Genomic DNA, 21,534 nt, shown 5'->3' on the forward strand with positions numbered 1-21,534 from the left:
GAAGGAAGGCTTCATCTCCACGGGGCGGAATAAAAATTCTGGAAACTACGAAACTTGCAAAGTGAAAAGTAAGTCCCCCAGGTTGTCTTCCAATCTCTTCCCTTTTTATTTTTTTTTGGGGGGGGGGTTGGACTAAGATGACCTCCAAGGTCCCTTCCAACTCTTGATTTAATTCTGTTAATTTATTCCAGTTTCCTCCTTTCATGGTGTTCAACCACAACACCCATCATTCCCAACCTCGCTGGGAATGCTGGGAGCTGTCATCCAAGCCGCCTCCTCCAGATTCCAGAAAGCAAGGCGGCAATCAAAAGGATATATTAGCAGGGGGTTTCTTAAAAAAGGGTTTTAAGCAGTAAATAAATCTGAAAAAAAAAAAACAGGACTTAAGGGCATCCTACAAATTCATTCATTTTTTTTAAGTCGATGCAGAACCAGGTTTTACAGAGTGCCTGATGGGAGTTGGAGTACAGCTTGGATGTCACAAGACCCCCGCTCCAATTTAGCATTTTTCTTTTATTTTTCTCTCCCAAACTACTGTTTCCATGAGGAAATTTGCAAACTTAACCCTGGCGAAAGCAATACCAAACCACGGAGACCTTTGAAAATGAAAACGGAAAGAGTTGTATTAGTAGGTTAAAGAGAAGAGCAGTATGAATGGTTTGTTAATTCTTTATTAAGAAATAAAGTAATTACAGTATATTGCTAATTGTAGAAAAACATCGAAAGAAAAGCTCTCTGTGTTAAAACGTAATTAGAGAATATATATTGCTTATAGTAAAATAGACTAATGTAGAAATATGAAATTGTAATTTGGAGTAATTTTTAAAGGGGCAAGTGAGGATATTGTTTACGTATTAAGAAAAAGTGAGTATAAAAAATGGAAAATAATGGAAGAAAATAATTCCCCTGAAAGTGAAAACCAAGCTGAGATGTAAATGGATTATGTAAATGAGAGGATGTAAAAGGAAAGATTTTGTCAACACGTTGTTCCTATAATATGTATAAAGTTATATTTTAAAAAAAAATTGAAAAAAAGAAAGAAAACTGATTGAGAAACATTTTATTAAAAAAAAAGCTTGTTTAATTCTTCCCGAAAATAAAATTCCAGAGAAAAAGAAAATTGAAGGCACTTTAAAGCAAATCTATTGGGAATAAAGGAATTGCAGTTGGGGGCGACGTTTGCGATAATGTTCACCGCCTCTCTCTCTCTCTCTCTCTCTCTCTCCGACCTTCAGCCGTTTCTCCAGCCGCCGTCTTCTGCAAACATCAACCAGGCCAGGTCGGTCACCGATGCCACGAGCCACGCTGGACGACATGAAGTGGGGGGGGGAGTTGCTGTGCCTTTTGCCTGCTGAAAAGCACGTATTTTGGGGGGGTGAATTATGGGCCAGGGGTAACTTTCCCTCCAGCGTCTCCTCCAGTCGGAGAATGGCACACCGAGAGAAAACAAGTAAGGTTCCTTTCCAAAGAAGATACAAAGAGGGACCAGCTGCTTCAGCTCTCTGCAAAAGGCTGTCAGTAAGAAGGTGGAGGTGCTCCCTTGCTCGCCACGTCGGGGTACGGGCGCGGCGGGTTTGGAGTATCAATAGACTGGTAGGCACTGGTATCCTGGCTGACGCCAAACACACCTGCAAAGGTGAGATGGAAGCACATTTTAGTGGGCAGGCCTCACGTCCCTCCCAGTCCTTCCCAATTTAGTGTCAATAAATGGAAGTTTTAGGGCAGTTCGGGGTCTGACAGCGTCACCTCTATGCCAAATTAAAGGTAAAGGTTCTCCTTGCACACATATGTGCTACTCGTTCCTGACTCTAGGGGGCGGTGCTCATCTCTGTTGCAAAGCTGAAGAGCCAGTGCTGTCCGAAGACGTCTCCGTGGTCATGTGGCCGGCATGACCCAATGCCGAAGGAGCACGGAACGTTGTTACCTTCCCACCAAAGGTGGTTCCTATTTGTCTACTTGCATTTTTTACGTGCTTTTGAACTGCTAGGTTGGCAGAAGCTGGGATGAGTGACAGCTCACTTGGTTAGGTGGCGCTAGGGATTCGAACCGCCAAACTGATCGACAAGCGTCTTAGCCACTGAGGCACCGTGTCCCATTATGCCAACTTAGCTAGATGTATTTGGTCGGCCGTCTCTGTTTAGGTGCCACACAATTCTCGCAAACCCCAAAAGCTGCTGGGTGGGTTGACTTCAGTTCGGCACAGCCCAAGCCTTATTCGAGGTCAGGGCCTGGAAGCTACAGCCCGTTGCACCACCGAATTAACGAAAATTTGACTCACTGTAGTCTGAAATCATTGAGTAAATTGCAAACAGCAGCCCCGCCAAAAGATGTGTGGGGAACAAAACCTCCCAAGCAGGAGGCAGTCTACCTTAAGGAAGCTTATTCCCCTGGGTCTTTGGGATACGCATAGGTGGGTCCAGAGAACCACACCCAAAGTGGGGCTGAATTGGTTTCAAACTCCAGAGATCTTATCCCGTATAATACGGTCCCATCTTGGAGAATCTGAGAAAAATATAGCTGGGAGCAGCTCCATGACCGATCAGGGAGACATCTGACTATTATGGGATTCCTAAAGCCCAGCAATTGTTGGCAAGGAGTGGAGAATGATGGGACTTGCAGTCCATTCCATATATCACCAGATCATCTTAGGGTGTTTGATGCTTAGATGGACCAAAGAGGCATGGGAATGTGTTTCTGGACCCACTTCCTCTTTACAATTTTTCTAAAGAGCTGGAAATAATGTGTGTGGCTGGGAAGGGAGGCCTGATCCTGCCCAGGTCTTCATGTCTTCTGAAAGAGTGCAAAAGAACATACGGACATTTGCACCATTATTCCTCACTTAATAACTCCTCATGCTTGAGCAAAATCAAGGTTCCACAAAACAGCAAATTGAGGAGGCAACTGATCACACACCTTTACAAAATCTGGCTTTAATATTGCACGTTTTTACAGCCTCTGTGTTATGGGACAGGTATCTAAATAAAGTCCCATTTGTGTTCCCTTGTAGGAGAGGAAAAAAAGCTAGCTTCTTGGAAGAGGATGAAGCTTCTGCAACCACAAAGGCACGCTTGAGATTCAGTGGGCCTTCAGTTATGGCATTTCTAACAGCAGGAGAGGAAGGTGGAGAAGATGAAGGAGAAAGAGAAGGAGAAGCTGGGGAGAAAAGATGAAGGAGAAAGAAGGTGGAGAAGATGGAGGAGAACATGAATGAGGAAGAGGAGGAGAAAGAGATGGGGAAGATAGAGGAGAACATGGGTGAAGAGAAGATGGAGGCGGAAGAAAAGGATAGTTGAGAAGAAAAGGTGAAGGAGGAAGAAGGTGGACAAGGAGAGCATGGATGAGGAAAGAAGATGAAGGAAAAGATGAAGGAGAAAGGCAAGATAGAGGAGGAAGAAAAGATGTAGAAGATGAAAGAAAAGATAAAGGAGGAAGAAAAGATTGAGGAGAGGATGATGATGGAGGAGGAGAACAAGAAGAAGATGATGGGGAGAAAAAATGAAGGAGAAAGAGAAGATGGAGAAAGAGAATACAGAAGGAGATCGGGGAGAAGAACAAGGAGGAGGACAAGAAGGGGAGAAAAGATGAGGGAGGAAGAGGAGACAGAGAAGGTAAAAGAAGATATGACGGAAGAAAAGATGGTGAAGGAAAACTGAAGGCAAAAGAGATGATGAAAGAGAAGTGGAGAAGGAAATAAAGGAGAAGAAGGAGGAAAGGAAATGATGGAGGAGGAGGAGGAAACACCTTGCAAGCAGAAAGCGACAGTCCATGACAAACAACCAATGAATTAAAGAGAAAGTTGACTTCAAAAGCCATCCTGGAAGGGCAAAGTATTGGAAACATTACTATCCCGGATCAACCAGCGGTCCGGTGGGCTCTCCAGCTCTGCAACGGAAGAGAAACCAAATAAAAGATTCCCCCCCAGAATGGGCTTGGCGTGCGGGACAAAAACGGGCAAAACAGAGGAACCAAAGGCCAGAGCAAGCGGGAATAGCAAGCGAAACAAGCCATCATTCTTAGTTGTGCAGGAAAACAGATAGGGGTGGGATTCAGCCAGTTTAGATGGGTTCGGGCGAACTGGATGTTAATTTTAATCTGGTTCGCCAAACCAGTACTTGCAAGGACTGGCTAACCCCGCCCACCCGGCCACGCCTCTCCCTGGAGTCTCCACCCAGCCCATTTGGGATGCCAAGTAAGTGCAGGGCCCGCGTGGGGGCTCCGGGAGGGCAAAAAATGGGCCTACCGGAAGTATCGAAAGTCCGGAAACGGAACCCGAGGGAAGCCGTTTTCACCCTCCGGATCCTGGGAAGGGCAAAAATCGCCTCCCCCTGTGGTGTAGGAAGCCGAGTAGGCCACGCCCCCATGGCCACGCCCACCCAGCAACTGGGCAGAGAACTAGTTGTTAAAATTTTTCAACCCCACCCCTGAAAACAGACCAAGTGGATGAAAACTCCACTCCTTGGGAGACCGGACCGGGCCGAGAACCGGGATTTGGAGACGCGAGACTTTCCCAGCCTACCTAGGTTCAGGGCGTACTCTCCGCCCCGTTCTCGGTACATCTGGTAGGCAAAGAAGCAGGACAAAGGCTTGAGGAGGAGGCTAAAAATGGCCATGCCAGTGCAGAAGCGTATGGTATCGGTCAGCTTCAACAGCTGGTAGTAGAGGCTGAAGTGGACAATGTCGGTCAGGATGGTCAACAGCAAGCCGGTCAGGAACTAGAGAAGGAAACAAAGCCGAAGGGCATCGTCAACAGAGCCACAGAGTTCAAAGGGACCTTAGAGGTCTTCTAATCCAACCCCCTGCTCGGGCAGGAGACCCTATCCCACTTCAAACCAAGCGTTGTCTAATAGCTTCTTAAAACCTTCCATTCATAATTTCTGGAGGCAAGTGTTGTTCCATGGTTAATTATTCTCATGGCCAGGAAAATTTCTCCTATTGTCACAACCCCTTTGGAGCCTGAATATGCGGGGGAAGACGAGGGGGCGGCTTCGTTGTCTTCGGAGGAAAATGAGGAAGGGGAGGGCCACTCAGGCCAGGGCCTTTCAGGATTAGAACAACTTGTAGGCAGGGAGGAAAAGGGGCAGGATGACATGAGAAGCAGAGCTCAGGCGAGGAGCAAGGACCACCCGCTCCTGATCCAAGAGCACGGAGAGTGGAGAGAAGGCGAGAACAGCGCTGACTAAGCAGGCTACTCAGGAGAAGAGTGCCTCGCCCATCTTCACAGGGCACACCTTAAAGAGATGCTGTGGGGAGGGGCATTGAGTTGAACCCCGAGTTCCTGAAGTGTTGAGTGCTGACGTTTGAACTTCCCAAGAGCCCTTGCATTCTTTCCGGCACTCTGGACTAACTACCTGGCTCTTTTGCTTCCTGAACTCCTTGATTTGCTCTGCTGGATTTATTGCTGTGCAGCTGCGGTGTACACAGCGCTGGGTTGGAATATTTGCAGCCAGAGACTGCTTGAAGTGTTTGTGGGGGTTTGTCATCTCTTGGTTCTGGGACTTCTCAGAAACATGGGAGCATTTGGGGACATTTGGAGCAACAAAGGAGCGGTTTGTAGTGCAAGCTGTTTCTGTTATCTCTGGGCCGTGCCCCTACTCATCACACCACAGAAGCTTCCCTCGTGTCTTGTCCTGCCTTCTGGGGCATTGGAGAATCGGTTGACCCAGTGGGGAAATCTCAAATATTTTATTACCGGTTCTGGGGGCGTGGCTTGGTGGTGGTGGGGTGGGTGTGGCTATGTAGTTCTGGGGGCGTGGCTTGGTGTGACTGGGTGGGTGTGGCTATGTAGTCATGTAACTGGGGGATCAAAAGACAGAAACTGGGTTTAACAATGTCCTGCTGGAGCAGGGGGTTGGACTAGATGACCTTCAGGTCCCTTCCAGCCCGGGATTATCCTCTGAAGCTGCATTTGGTAGTCAGGTTTGCAGTCCTTCCTTTCTCTCCTTTTTTCCTCCCTCCCTCCCTCTGTTTCTTTTTCTTTCTTCTCTTTTTCTTTCTCCTTTCCTTCCTTCCTTCTCCCCTCCCCTCCCCTCATTTCTTCCTTTCTTCCTTCCTTTATTTTTTTCTTCCTTTCGCTTCCTTCCTTCCTTCCTTCCTTTCTTTCTCTCCCTCTCTTTCTCTCTCTCTTTCTCTCTCTCTTTCTTTCTTTCTTTCTTTCTCTCTTTCTCTCTTTCTTTCTTTCTTTCTTTGCACCTCCACCCCCACTTTTGGCCTAGCAGGCTTCAGCTAGGGAAGCCTGATGATAACAAAAACGGACCCTCCCCCCCCCACTCCTGCATTTCCAGAGAACTTATAGTAAAAAAAAACGCTTTAATTTAAAAAAAAAAAGTTCCAAAGATCAGCTGTGCAACGTGTGATTGTCGGAGCCTTTTTTAAAAAGAAAAAAAAAATTTTTTTTAGTATTTTTTACTCCCGGTTCTGTGAACCAGTAGCATTTTTTACTAGCGGCTCGGGGCGAACCAGCTCAAACCAGTAGCATTTCACCCATGGGTTGACAACACCCCTTTTATAGGGGGGCAGCCCCTCAAATATTGGAAGACTGCTCTCTTGTCACTTCTGGCCCTTCTCTTCACTAGACTAACCATGCCCAGTTCCTGCAATTGGCATGTTTTAGCCTCCAGTCCCCTAATCCTCTTCGTTGCTCTTCTCTGCACCCTTCCTAGAGCAGGGGTGTCAAACACGATTTCATGGAGAGCCACATCAGGGGTGTGTTTAACCATGGGGGGGGCGTGGCCAGGGTGGGTGTGGCCAGCTCGATGTCACTTGTGTTGGGGGTGCCTGTGGCAGGGGTGCACGAAGGTTTTTTGTAACCAACTGATACACTTTCTCCAGTAAGTAAAAAAGGAATATTTTATGTGTTGTGTTTGTTTTGAAAATTAAAAATAAAATAAAAAACTTTAATAAAAAAATTGTAAGTTGGAAAAATTAAGTATGATCTTTTATTGTCCTGGTACTTAAATACAACAAAATTGGTTGAAAATATGAAATAGGAAAGAAATACGGCTAAAATTGGAAAGGAAAACCTAATGTAAAATGAATTATGTATAGGTGAAAATGTTCAAAGGGGGAGGGGGGAAACCGGACAATACTCTTGCCTACAAAATAATTTTTAATTACGTAACAAAAATAAATTTTTTTTGGGGGGGGGAAATATCCACCCACCATGAAGATGGCATCCACCGAATCTCGCTGCGCAATTGCCCAGACGCCCAGAGCCAGCACAGTGAAGTTGCTCCAGCTGTACGTGTTGGGTAGCCAAGGCGCCATGCATCCCCTGCAAAAGAAGACGGATTTACTCCATGCCCTCTGCCACCCAGGCCTACCTCGCAGGGTTGTTGTGAGGAAAAGTAGGAGCCGCACTCTAAACACCGGCCTGGGAAGGATATAAATCCAAATAGCAAAGACAATGCAGGTTGCCCTTGACGGAGAACTGCCCCTTTAGTGACTGTTCAAAGTGACAATGGCGCTGGCTTAGGGCTGCTTTTCACCCCTAAGACCCCGGGGTGGCATCTTCCCCCCCCCCACAGTCACATGATCAAAATTCAGGCGCTTGACAACTGACTCCTCTATATGACATTGACACGTCTCCTGAGGTCATGCGATCAACTTTTGTGGCCTTCTGACAAGCGAAAGCCAGCGGAGAAGCCAGATTCGCTTAAGAACCACCTGACTGACTAACAAATGCAGGGATTCACTTAGCAACGGTGGAAAGAAAGGTTGCGAAACGGGGCAAAATTCATTTAAACAAAGGTCTCACATCCCGAGGGGAAATGTTGGGCTCTGATGTGGTCACACCTCAAGGGCTGCCTGTGATAATGTAACTTCAAAGTGGTAATAATCAGAATAGAGCTGGGAGGGACCTTGGAGGTCTTCTAGTCCAACCCCCTGCTCGAGCAGGAGACCCTATAAAATTTGAGATAAATGACTGTCTAGTCCAGTGTTTCTCAACCTTGGCAACTTTTAAGTCCTGTGGACTTCAACTCCCAGAATCCCCCAGCCAGCGGTGTGTTTTCTGTTAAGATACACCCTGTTGTGCCTTAAAATGGCTTCTACCGTACTACCATAAAATGGCTTCTACTCTGCAGTGCAGTGGAGTTGCCATGGAAACGGCTTCACAGTACTCCACAAGGGGACTCCCTCTGGTAAAGGGGAAAATCCAACATTAGACATGGTGTTCGCTCTGGACATTGTCCCCCTATAAATAAATACCTGGGCAACCCCAGGTTATCAGCTAGTTTTTAAATAAAGACTGAAAAAAATAAAAAAACTTGGGCCATTTCCTAAAACCGGCCCCTGTCTCGTTGCCAACCAGGTTGCACATTCTCTGCCCCCCACAGGGGTTCTCTGGGGTCCCCCCTTTCCACCGATCTGCAACCGTTTAACCCTATTTATATCCCAGTCAGATGCGCACCGTTATGGGAGAGATCGCCATGTATGGCCAAGGTACCCATTTCAGAATTGTCCGTGATAGTTTCCACAAACCCACAAATTCCCGAGCACAACTGTGTCACTCACCATATGGTCAGGAGCCAGTGAACCAGGACGATGGCCTAAAAGTGAAACAGAAAGAATAGAGTCAAACTCCTTAAAAAAACCCAAAACATTTTAAAATCAACTTTTCTTGTTTCGAGGGTATTCATTGGGAGCCCCGAGGTGCTTTTTCAAGAGGTTTTTTTTCTCCTCTGAAGACATTTTGCTTCTCTTCCGAGAAGCTTCTTCAGCTCTGGCTGGATGGGTGGGGAATGGAAGGATTGATACCCCTTGCGAGACAGCTGTTCATTTGGGGAAACAAAACAACCACTTCATAAACACATGGCTCAACATAGGAGAACAGACCCATCAGGACAAGATTGAGCAGTTCATCTGCATTGAAAAGACACGGGCCCCTCTTTTGAAGACAGCAAAGTCCACATTTTGGTCAGAGAGGACCACTGATTTGAAAGAAGAGGGGTCAAAGAGGCCATCTATGTCCAAATTGAACAGCCCTCTCCCAACAGAGAGGGTTAGGGTTAGGGTTAGGGTTAGGGTTAGGGGGGAAAACATCCTTCATCTCCAGTTTACAACACAGTCCTTTCAGCAGGTCCAAGAATGGCTCCGCACACATTTTCACTGCTCGGGTGACCCTGAAGACAGAGATAAACCTCCAAGTGGCCTCAACGACTCTCTAAAAGGACGCAAATCACCAGCTGTCTGCAAGGAGTATCCATCCTTCCCTTCCCCACCATCCAGTCAGAGCTGAAGAAGCTTCTTGGATGAGAAGCGAAACGGCTTCAAAGGAAAAACCAGAAAGTCCAGTTGCCTCCTGAAAAAGCACCTTTGGGACAACCATGACCTGGATGCTGGAAATCTCCATAGGCACAGATATTGGGAACATTCACTAATGTGTCTTTGTGCCCAAATTTCTATTGTTTCCTCGGTGTGTGTGTGTGTGTGTGTGTGTGTGTGTGTGTGTGTGTGTGTTTTGAAAAAGGGAACTCTTTAAAAGCCCAACAGTTTTGGATCTGGGCTAATCTGGGGGGGGGGGGGGAGGCATCAGGTTGATGAAAGGGGTTGTGCAAAAACGCACACACACACACACACACACGTAGAAAGCTTTCATACCAGTATGACAAATTCACACTATTGCGAGATATTCGTTCCTGTGACATTCCTAGAAGTTTGCTCCAAACTTGGCAACAAAAAAAAACATGCTCTGCATTATTTCACACATTTATTTGATGGGAAAAAAGTCTTGCTAACAAACCCTAATTTGTTTTATGCCGTATATAAAGTTGATCTCAAGCATAATTAGCTCAATGATCAATTCAGTTTTTACTCTAGCATGTTTAATTGGATATTTGTTGAGTGTTTTTATTTGTTCTGGTCTATGACTGTAATAAATTGAATTGACTGAGCTCAAGGAATTATCTCGGTTACGGTGGTGAGGAATTCCTTGAAAACCAGAAAGCCAGGAAGTTTGTATCTTTGATCCCACATGAGCAAGCAAGCAACAATGCCAATATTATTCATTTTGTAAAAATAAATGTTTCACATGTCACATGTTCCCCATGGCTGGCTCTTAGGCAGTTTTTTTAAGAAACAAAAAACAAAATGTAACACAATTAGTCATGCCACAAGATTGCAGATCCAGCAAAGATGAAAATATCTGGGCAGGAACATTAAACCAAGAGAATTTTTAAAAATAACAATTTAGATCCAGAGCGCAATTTCATTTAAGCCCTGTGGCACGAATCACCCTGGTTTGTATTTCCAGAATCACAAAAAGCTACCAGGAAAAAAAAAAGCAATAAATCAATGTTGTGCCTTAAGATTCAGGAATAATAAACCAGTTGCACAGCTGTATATGAGCATTGGCTTGAAACTCAACATTAAGAAAACTAACAACATGACATCTGGCCTTCTCAATTCCTGGCAAATAGATGGTGAATAAATGGAGGTAGTGACAGATTTTATTTTCCTGTGCTCCAAGATCACCGCAGATGGGGACTACAGCCAAGAAATTAAAAGATGCTTACTCCTGGGGAGGAAAGCTATGGCAAATCTAGACAGCCTACTAAAAAGCAGAGACATCACCCTGCCAACAAAAGTGTGTATAGTCAAGGCTCTGGTTTTCCCAGTTGCAATGGATGGCTGTGAAAGTTGGACCATAAGGATGGCTGAACGCCAAAAATGGAGGCCTTTGAACTCTGGTGTTGGAGAAGACTCCTGAGAGTCCCTTGGACTGCAAGGCGATCCAACTGGTCAGTCCTAGAGGAGATCAACCCTGACTGCTCTTCAGAAGGCCAGATCCTGAAGAGGAAACTCAAGTCCTTTGGCCACCTAATGAGAAGGAAGAAAGACTCACTGGAGAAGAGCCTCATGCTGGGAAGAATTGAGGGCAAAAGAAGAATGGGACGGCAGAGAATGAGGTGACTGGATGGAGTCACCGAAGCAGTCGGCATCTCTTAAATGGACTCCAGGGGATGGTAGAGGACAGGAAGGCCTGGAGGAACATTGTCCATGGCATGGGGTCACGATGGGTCGGATATGACTTCGCAACTAACAACAACAACAATATGAATATATCTGGAAAACGTGAAAGCTAGAGAAAAATCCTTAACGCAGCCACATCGTCTCTACATAATCTGGAGAAGTGAAACCATGTTTTAAAAAAACATGTACTTTCTAAAATTCCACCAGACCAGGAAAAGAGGCTTTAAATACCGTAAGCCTCTCTTTTTTACGCCATAAACTTCCCCACAAATGCCTTCCTTCCTGCAGTCAAATCTACATTGAAGCACTTTTTACTTTCTCTTCTTGAACAATTGCACAACCCAAATGCTGTTATTTGCTAATAGATGGTGAAGGGTGGTTTTTCCCCCCTGATGCAACAAAGTTCTTGCATTCTTAAAAAACACTTCTGAGCAAGCCTCAAAACGGCCTTCTTTTGCTTCTAAACTGCTTCTACCCTACCTTAAAATCCTGATTTGTAGCCTGGAGAGCAGTGTTTCTCAACCTTGGCAACTTGAAGATGTCCGGACTTCAACTCCCAGAATTCCCCAGCCAGCGAATGCTGGCTGGGGAATTCTGGGAGTTGAAGTCCGGACATCTTCAAGTTGCCAAGGTTGAGAAACACTGCCGGAGAGCAGTGTTCCCAAATTCGTTTCTGGAGGGACTTTCCGTTTTTTTAGTTGTGGTCTAATGATCTAAGCGCCAGAGCTCTCTGTAACAACATTGCCAAAAAGGCACTAAGAGTTGTTAACCTAATCCTGCGTAGCTTTTTCTCTGGTAACACTGTAACACTAACCAGAGCATACAAAACCTTTGCTAGACCAATTCTTGAATACAGTTCGTCTGTCTGGAACCCACATTGCATATCGGACATTAGTATAATCGAGCGAGTCCAGAGATATTTCACGAGAAGAGTCCTCCACTCCTCTGCTTGCAACAGAATCCCTTGCGCCACCAGACTTGAAATTTTGGGTTTAGACAACTTAGAACTACGCCACCTTCGGTCTGACCTCAGATTAATTAGTACATAAAATTATCTATTGCAATGTCCTACCTGTTAATGACTGCTTCAGCTTCAACCACAACAACACAGGAGCACACAATCGATACAAACTCAAGGTAAACCGCTCCAAACTCGATTGCACAAAATACGACTTCAGCAACAGAGGGGTCAATGCCTGGAATGCTCTACCTGACCTCCCTTGTTACATCCCCCAACCCCCAAAAGTTTAACCTAAGACTGTCTACTGTCGACCTCACCCCATTCGTAAGAGGTCTATAAGGGGGGCGTGCATAAGCGCACCAGCGTGCCTACCGTCCCTGTCCTAACAATCCCATTTATCCGTACCCATTTCATGTATTCGTAGTCTTGTATATGCTTATATCTATTATCTTATACACGCTTGACAAAACAAATTAATTAATTAAAAAAATAAATCAAATGTGGACCACAAAGAGAGAAATGTGTATAAATTGGCATGTTTTCGTACCCATTTCATGTATTCGTAATCTTGTATATGCTTATATCTATTATCTTATACACGCTTGACAAAGCTAACTAACTGAATGAATGAATGAATGAATGAATGAATGAATAAAATGTAGGCCACAAAGAGAGAAACGTGGATATTGGCATGTTTTCGTACCCATTTCATGTATTCGTAATCTTGTATATGCTTATATCTATTATCTTATACACGCTTGACAAAAATTAATTAATTAATTAAATAAATAAATAAATAAAATGTAGGCCACAAAGAGAGAAATGTGGATAAATTGGCATGTTTTCGTACCCATTTCATGTATTTGTAATCTTGTATATACTTATATCTATTATCTTATACACGCTTGACAAAGCTAACTGAATGAATGAATGAATGAATGAATGAATGAATGAATAAAATGTAGGCCACAAAGAGAGAAATGTGGATATTGGCATGTTTTCATACCCATTTCATGTATTCGTAATCTTGTATATACTTATATCTGTTATCTTATAAATGCTTGACAAAACAAATTAAACAAACAAATTAAACAAACAAACAAAATGTAGACCACAGAGAGAGAAATGGGGATAAATTGGCATGTTTCTGTACCAACAACCTGCTGTTAATTCTCGTTCAAAAGCCCTAATTTAAACAGGAAAGAAGCGTAGCGTGATGTATTTATCATGCATTTTTTTCTTTTGAAGGAAATAAAAATCTGATTATATGAGCCAGCAAGTCTTTTTTTTTTTTTTTAGAGAGCTCTCCGTCACAGAAGTTTCACCCATAAAAAGAAGCGCTCAGCTAATTAAAATCCACCCAGGGCGTTTTCCGAGGGCAACGTTATTAAAATGAAAAGCTCCAGTGAGTGCACGCACAGTCCACACTCGAGCAATTTAATTGCCCCCTTGCGGCTTCCAAAATTAAAATGGGAGCGGGAGGGCTGTGCGAGCGACTACAGGGAGGGAAATAAATGTTTCATAATCCTTAATTGCGTTTTCCCCATAAAAACCACAACATTATAAAAAAACAAACAAACAGAGAGGGCAGCTTTTACAAGCTTCAAGATCGCTTTGCAAGCGTTTCCCATTGCAAATTGCTTAGCACATTTTTTTTTTTACGGATGTTTTTCACGCCTGCCCGACACCCTGGAGGCTGTGCAATTATGGATTTTAATTATTATTTATTGAATGTATTTATATGGCCACCCAACACACACACACACACACACACACACACACACACACACACAGTCACCTTACCCAAATAGTGTGCATTTGCCATCCCATGTGCCAGTTGTTCCTTTTCCTAGATCCAGACGTCACTCGCCGTGCCTCAATCGCCTCATGGCTTGATTACTGCAGCACCCTCTACCTGGGGCTGCCCTTGAAGACAATCTGACGGCTTCAACTGCTCCAGGCTACAGCAGAGCAAGTGGCAACTGGCAGGAACGGGTGTCTTCTCTGTCCTGGCACCTGCCCTCTGGAACGAGGGTATCCTGATGATGGGAATGGCTCCTAGCGGGCCAAGGTTGGGTTGCTGGTTGTGTTTGTATACGTTTTTCCTCTGCGTGTGTATTATTCGCTATACTCACAATCCTGTTTACTGCTATAGGGTAGCCTCTGTTTTTGATTGTATACTGGTTTTGTATTTAGCCTGCAAGTAACCCAGGATTGGTTTGAGGAAGGAAGGGAAGAAGGAAGGAAGGAAAGAGGGAGGGAGGGAAAGTATATGATGGCTGGGTGGAAAGAAGGAAGGAAGATATATGATGGATGGATAGGTAAAAGGAAGGAAGAGATAGGATGGATGGTTGGATGGAAGGAAGTAAAGAAAGAAAAAAGAAGGAAAGAAAGAAAAGGGAAGGAGGGGAGGAAGGAGGAAGGAAAGGAGGGAAATTATATGATGAATGAATAGGTGAAAGAAAGGAAGGGAGAAAGGAAAGAAAGAAAAAGGAACGAAGGGATAGGATGGTTGGATGGCTGGAAGGAAGGAAGGAAGAAAGGAAAGGAAGAAAAAGGAAGGAAGGAGGGAGGGAGGGGAAGGGATATGATGGATAGATGGGTGGAAGGAAGGGAGGAAGAGATAGGATGAATGGATGGTTGGCTGAATGGAAGGAAGGAAGGGAGAAAGGAAAGAAAGAATGGAAGAAAAAGGAAGGAAGGAGGGAGGGGAAGGCATATGATGGATAGATGAGTGGAAGGAAGGAAGGAAGGGATAGGATGGCTGGAAGGAAGAAGAGGGAGGGAGACTGAGGAAGGAAAGAAAGAAAAGGAAAAAGGAAGAAAGGAAGGAAGGAGGAAGGGAGGGAAAGCATATGATGGCTGGGTGGAAAGAAGGAAGGAAGGTATATGATGGATGGATAGGTGAAAGGAAGGAAGGGATAGGATGGATGGTTGGATGGAAGGAAGGAAAGAAAAAAAAGAAGGAAAGAAAGAAAAGGGAAGGAGGGAAGGAAGGAGGAAGGAAAGGAGGGAAATGATATGATGAATGAATAGGTGAAAGAAAGGAAAGGGAGAAAGGAAAGAAAGAAAAAGGAAAGAAGGGATAGGATGATTGGATGGCTGGAAGGAAGGAAGGGAGAAAGGAAAGAAAGGAAGAAAAAGGAAGGAGGGAGGGTGGGAGGGGAAGGGATATGATGGATAGATCGGTGGAAGGAAGGAAGGAAGGAAGGAAGGAAGGAACGAAGAGATAGGATGAATGGATGGTTGGCTGAATGGAAGGAAAGAAGGGAGAAAGGAAAGAATGGAAGAAAAAGGAAGGAAGGAGGGAGCGGAAGGGATATGATGGATAGATGGATGGAAGGAAGAAGAGGGAGGAAGGAGACAGAGGAAGGAAAGAAAGAAAAAGAAAAAGGAAGGAAGGAAGGATGGACAGAAGGAAGGGAAGGAAGGACGGAAGGCCTTCAAAGGAAACCTTCAGAGAAAGTGCCAAGGTGCTTATCACAATCCTAGAGACCAGCTTTTCAAAATCCTCCATGCGCACGAACAAAATTTAAACCAGGGAGTAAGAGCATAAGAGCACCACATACACACAAACATACAGGCCAAGAATGAGGAAGGAAAGGAAATTTGGGCAATACTCCGGGAATCATCGGTCTGACTCTTAGAGAACGGATGAGTCCAAGACAGGTAAAAAGAATATGGCAATTCTCTGTTGTTTTTTTTCACCACCCGTTTTGCGTTTCCCTTACTTTTCAGTGCCATGCCTTACTTGTGTGGCATCTAAACCACCTGCCTGAAAACAAATGACTCAAATCCATATTTCCACACACAGGGAAGAAACAGCCCAGCCTGGGTGGGGGAAACTCCATGGCTTCTCTGTCATTTTAGACAATTGTGAATTTTTTTGCCGGATGCTCAGATGGGCTGCTGAGTTAATAATTTCACCAAGGCCAGTTTCTGGCGCAGCCTCTAAAGCCAACCAAGCAGAAACAGAACTCCTCGGGCCTTTGCACAATAAATAGTCTTCCCACGATTTCAAGGTAGACTGCCTCGGAACAAGGAGGCTCTCTTCGCGTCTACAGAGATGCTCCCTCACCCAGCTCGCGGGGGTCCCGAAGGTGTTTTTTTTTTTTTCCAAAAGGCAGCTGGACATTTTCCTCTTGAAGACATTTCGCTTCGTATCCGAGAAGCTTCTTCGGTTCTGATTGAGGTTCGCTCAGGTCATCGGTTCAGTCAGAACCGAGGAAGCTCCTTGGATGAGAAGTGAAACATTTTCTTTTTTTTTTTAACAGTTTATTTATATATTTTTCATGACGTACATACGTAAGTGCTTAAGGAAGAGTATATTTGTCTGAATCAGTTTTTTTTATAAAATAATACTCTTCCCACTCCTAATTTCTACCTTTACTATCCAACCATTTATCAAACAAGTCCCATGCTCGAAAATACTCTGTGTCTTCTTTTTCTTTTATTTTTAATGTCAATCTATCCATTTTTGCACAATCTAAAATTTTTTAAAATTGCGTCGTTTTCTGTGGGCGTTTCCTCATTTTTCCAAAATTGTGCAAACACAATTCTTGCTGCTGTCAAAACATGTAATATTAAATATAAAGGTCAAGGTAAAAGTTCTCCTCGTGCCTACGTGCTAGTCGTTCCCGACTCTAGGGGGCAGTGCTCATCTCCGTTTCAAAGCCGAAGAGCCAGCAGTGTCCAAAGTCGTCTCCGGGGTCATGTGGCTGGCATGACTAAATGCCAAACGCGCACGGAACGCTGTTTCCTTCTCACTAAAGGTGGTCCCTATTTTTCTACCTGCATTTTTACGTGCTTTCGAATTGCTAGGTTGGCAGAAGTTGGGACAAGTAACAGGAGCTCACTCTGTTACGCGGCGCTAGGGATTCGAACAGATGAACTGCCAACCTTTCTGATCGACAAGCCCAGTGTCTTAGCCACCACGTCCCTTACAATATTAAATATAGGTTCCCTTTATTATACTTTTCAGGCGTTATGTCTAGCAAAAATATTTCTGGCTTATAATCTATATGTTGTTTTAACATTTTCTCCAACCATGTATATATTTTAGTACAATATTTCTTTGCCTTTTCACATGCCCACCGCATATGATAATACGACGCTGGTGTCTGGTTACATTTCCAACGTTTGGCGGGCATACTTTTAAACATCTTTCCTAGTCCTCCCAGTGGTAAATGCCACCTATAAAACATTTTGATATAATTTTTCTTTATAGGCAGTTGCCATTGTCAATGTACAACTTGGAAGCAAAATATTTTCAAAGGAAAAAAAATAAAAGAAAGTTCAGTTGCCTTTTGGAAAAAGCACCTTTGGCTCTATTGATTCAATTTTAATTTTTCCCCCCCCCAAAACAAACACAACACATAAAACCTTCCTTCCTTACATACTGTAGAAAGTGTATCAGTTGGTTACAAAAGGTTTTCGTGCATCTCTTCCACAGTCATCAAACATAATTCATATTAACTCAAGTATTTTAACACAAATATTTCTACGTGTTACCCTTGTACCTCCATTTATATTTGACTATAATTATTTAAACATCCTTCATCATAAAATATACCCAGATTGAATACATAACCACCTACTGGCATTTCATTTAATATTTCTAAAATCCTCCAGAAACACTGAATTTACGTAGGAGGCAGGGCATCCCAACACCGACAACGCGGGAAGAGGTGAGATTTTTTTTCTTTCGTGAGCTTCTGTTTCGTGGTTTGCAGGGAAACAGCAGGTCACGAAAGAAATGCCACAGAGATCTGAACCTGGGGTGAGGGTGTGCGTGCCAGCAGAGAGGGCTCTGCATGCCACCTCTGCCTCGCATGCTATAGATTGACCATCATGGCTGTTAGGGCAGAGGTCTTCAAACCTGGCAACTTTAAGACTTGTGGACTTCAACTCCCAGAATTCTCCAGCCAGCATAACTATGCTGGCTGGAGAATTCTGGGAGTTGAAGTCCACAAGTCTTAAAGTTGCCAAGTTTGGGGAGCGCTTCCCTTAAGGGTGTACTCTAAATTATCAAAACCCAATTAGTATTTTTTTTTTAAACCCAAAAACAATTATTGAAACATCTCTGCTGATCAGTGCTGCTTCTCTTGCCTCTTCGTTTGCAGAAGGGCTAATTAACAGCCAGGCCAAGCTAAGAATTAAGGCAACAAATCATTGTCCTTCCCCCCACCACCCCCACCACCCCACCCCCTGGCCATACATTATAAAGTTAATCATTGTTAGTCTGCTTCATCACTGGAGGCTTTCAAGAAGAGACTGGACCGCCGTTAATCAGAAATGGAGTAGGGCAGTGATGGTGAACCTTTTCGGCAGTGCCCAAACCGGGAAGCCAGAACACTGGAAATCTGAAAACCAGAGATGTTTTCAAGCTGCTTTTCTGCTGTTTTTGGGCCAAAAACAACCGAGAAAATGCCCCAAAGTGCAGCCTGAAAATGGCCTTGAAAAATGGTCTGGTTTTTTGGTGTTTTTCAGGCCATTTTCCGGTGCTCTGCTGCCTGCGAAGACCAGCTGGCTAGAAGCTGAGGTGGCACAGTGGGTAGAGTGCAGTACTGCAGGCCACTTCAGCTGACTGTTATCTGCAGTTCAGCGGTTCTAATCTCACCGGCTCAAGGTTGACTCAGCCTTCCATCCTTCTGAGGTGGGTGAAATGAGGACCCAGACTGTGGGGGCGATATGCTGACTCTGTAAACTGCTTAGAAAGCCCTATGAAGCGGTATATAAGTCTAACTGCTATTGCTATTGCTACTTGTGCATGCCGGAAAGCAGAAGAGCAGCTGGTGATGGGGCACGTGCCCACAGAGAGGCCTCTGCATGCCACTTCTGGCACCCACGCCATAGGTTCGCCATCACGGGTGTAGAGTCTCCTGTTTGGGTGGAGGGTTGGACTAGATGACCTATAAGGTCCCTTCCAATCTGTTCATCTGTATTCTGCTAAACCCAGGCTGTGCCTCAATCCCAGGACTACACCGAGAACAAGAAAGTGTAACTCCTCACCAACAAAGAGACCCATTTTTATTCAAAGGCACACAAACTGTTCCCCCCCGCCCCGGCCCAAGGTTTTTGTGATTCGGAAATACAGTGTAACAGCACCACAACCCTGGAATCTCTGCGGAAACAGATTGTCCTATTCCCAAGGTTACACCCTGCCACAGCCTCCCTGCATTTCAAAAGTCAACCCATCCATTGTAGGGTCCGATCCTGCCTTGCAGTGCTGGCTTCCTATCAACAGGACAAAATTCAGCTCCACAAGAAGAAATTTGTGATACCAAATTAGGGGGAGAAGATTTAAGTCACCGTTTCTCAAAGTGGACCGCTTGAAGAGGTGAGGACTTCAACTCCCAGAATCCCGCCAGCCAGTTCTGGGCAATTCTGGGAGTTGAAGTCCGCACTGCTTCGAACGGTCAAAAGGATGAGAAACAAATGTTTATAGCCAGAGTTCGGAGCCCACAAACATTTGTTTTCGGCTACAATGAGTGCAAACCATCACTGATAAGTGATGCAAAGTGGTGTATTCCCCTTTCTAACTGGGGAGGAGACTGCCCTGACACACCTGTGTTATCTGTACAACACAGGTGTGTCAGAGGCCCTGTGCAAGCACACACAAGGAAGCTGGCCCTTGGAGATGGCCCAAGAGAGATCCAAAGTCCCCTACTCCAAGTAGGGAACCAAAATCCCCTACTCCCAACCGTTCTAGGCTGCATCAACAGAGGGATAGAATCAAGATCACGTGAAGTGTTAATATCACTTTATTATTCCTTGGTAAGGCCACACTTGGAATATGGCATCTAGTTTTGGTCGCCACGATGTAAAAAAAGATGTGGAGACTCTAGGAAGAGTGCAGAGAAGAGCAACAAAGAGGATTAGGGGACTGGAGATTAAAACATATGAGGAACGCTTGCAGGAACTGGGTATGTCTAGTTGAATGAAAAGAAGGACTAGGGGAGACATGATAGCAGTCTTCCAGTATCTCAGGGGTTGCCACAAAGAAGAGGGAGTCAAACTATTCTCCAAAGCACCTGAGGGCAGGACAAGAAGCAATGGGTGGAAACTAATCCAGGAGAGAAGCAACTTAGAACCAATGAGAAATTTCCTGACAGTTACAACAATTAACCAGTGGAACAACTTGCCTCCAGAAGTTGTGAATGCTCTAACACTGGAAGTTTTTAAGAAGATGTTGGATATCCATTTGTGGTGTGTAGGGTTTCCTGCCTAGGCAGGGGGTTGGACTAGAAGACCTCCAAGGTCCCTTCCAACTCTGTTATTCTAAGAGTTTTGAGCCTGAGTCACCCACACACACCCACACACACAGCTTCCTCACTCAGTTTTCCCCCCACCCCCACCCCTCTATCTTGCACACTTGCTTCCTGCAGTTAAATGTGTGCGAGATCTGCTGCGGAGCACGTGCCAGGAAACGTATGGCTTGGAGTCCACCCATTCACAAGACTCCTTCCCTTCTTCCCACAGCTGGCGGGGTGGAGGGGGAGGCAAGAGTGCCAACCTTGCAGGGGTGTCAGGTGGATGAAGACGCCTCCCAGCAAGCCACCTGAACCCCAACCGCCAAGCCTTTGCTTGCTTGCCTATGGACTTTGTAGTCACACCCCCTTTTGCAAGCCTGGCGCGCGCGTGTCTTTTCCGCTTTCTTGCCCGCGGCTCTCCTCGCCCCTTCCCCCTCTTGGCTGACTTGGCAAACCCGCCGGCCCCGGGGCTCTGCTCGCCCTGCGCCCCTTCCCACGTTCTACAACGCCCACCCAAGGCTCTCGGGACGGCAGGGAAGTAAAGGGGGGCGGGAGGCAGGCATCCCACCCACCCATCTTCCGCGTCCCTCCCACCCGCTGCCCTGCGAGGAAGCGGGGGTCCCGCGTTTCCCTCCGCAAGCTTAGAACCCCCTCTCAAGTTAAAGGGGGTCGTGGGAACGCGCCCACCGCGGGGCTTCGCGCTCCCTCCGCACCTGGAATGGTAGAGGGTCTCTGGAGCCGGGGGTTGGATTAGAAGACCTCCAAGGTCCCTTCCAACTCTTGGTTTATTCCGTTTACCTGGCCAGGTGTCGGTCTCGACCTACCTTCAGGTTAACGGCGGGGATCTCCATACCGACGGAGCCTGTGCAGCTACCGCCGCCGCCTTCCCCTTCTTCTTTCACGGCCGCCCCGCCCCGGCCTGCCTCCTTCCTCCTCCGGGAAGGGGCAGCTCCAAAGTCCGGCCCGCCTGCAAAAAGGAGCCACTCCGGAGCGACGCGTTCCCGAAGCGGCGAGCCTCTGAGCTTGTGCAGAGGGCTCTCTCTCTCCCCCCCCTCTCTGCCACTGTCTTCCTCTCCCTCTGTCTCCTTCTCTGTATCGCTCCCTCTCTCACTGCCTCCTTTGCCCTCTCTCCCTCTCCCCCTTGTCTCCCTCTCTCTCACTCTCCCTCCTCCCCTCTCTGCCTCTCCCCCTCCCTCTTCCCAGTCTCCCTGCCACTGTCTTCCTCTCCCTCTGTCTCCCGCTCTGCCTCCCGCCCTCTCTCACTGCCTCCTCTGCCTCCCTCCCTCCCCCTTTTCATGTCTCTCTCTCCCCTCCCTTCCTCCCCTCCCTTCCTTTTGTCTCCCTCTCCCTCCC

At 45.8% G+C, this 21,534-nt stretch overlaps 1 protein-coding gene across 1 annotated transcript; it reads right to left on the reverse strand.

Moving 5' to 3' along the window:
* Positions 1-1,081: 1,081 nt before the first annotated feature.
* Positions 1,082-21,156, reverse strand: AGTRAP (angiotensin II receptor associated protein). The gene is made up of 5 exons (XM_032232361.1): positions 21,006-21,156; positions 8,512-8,546; positions 7,159-7,270; positions 4,517-4,712; positions 1,082-1,628 (listed from the first exon to the last, which is right to left on the reverse strand). The coding sequence occupies exons 1-5, from the start codon at positions 21,030-21,032 to the stop codon at positions 1,516-1,518; spliced, it is 483 nt and encodes a 160-aa protein (XP_032088252.1). The 5' UTR covers positions 21,033-21,156; the 3' UTR covers positions 1,082-1,515.
* Between the last annotated feature and the right edge of the window lie 378 nt (positions 21,157-21,534).

The sequence above is a fragment of the Thamnophis elegans genome, chromosome 15, assembly GCF_009769535.1.
Source record: "Thamnophis elegans isolate rThaEle1 chromosome 15, rThaEle1.pri, whole genome shotgun sequence".
In the NCBI taxonomy this organism is placed as follows: domain Eukaryota; kingdom Metazoa; phylum Chordata; class Lepidosauria; order Squamata; family Colubridae; genus Thamnophis; species Thamnophis elegans.

Coding starts and splice junctions, on each gene's coding strand:
- AGTRAP (XM_032232361.1), bottom strand. CDS start 21,032: ATGGAGATCCCCGCCGTTAACCTGAAG. Junction 8,547..21,005: donor TCCCCGCCGTTAACCTGAAG/GTAGGTCGAGAC, acceptor TTTCACTTTTAG/GCCATCGTCCTGGTTCACTG. Junction 1,629..4,516: donor AGAGTACGCCCTGAACCTAG/GTAGGCTGGGAA, acceptor TCACCTTTGCAG/GTGTGTTTGGCGTCAGCCAG.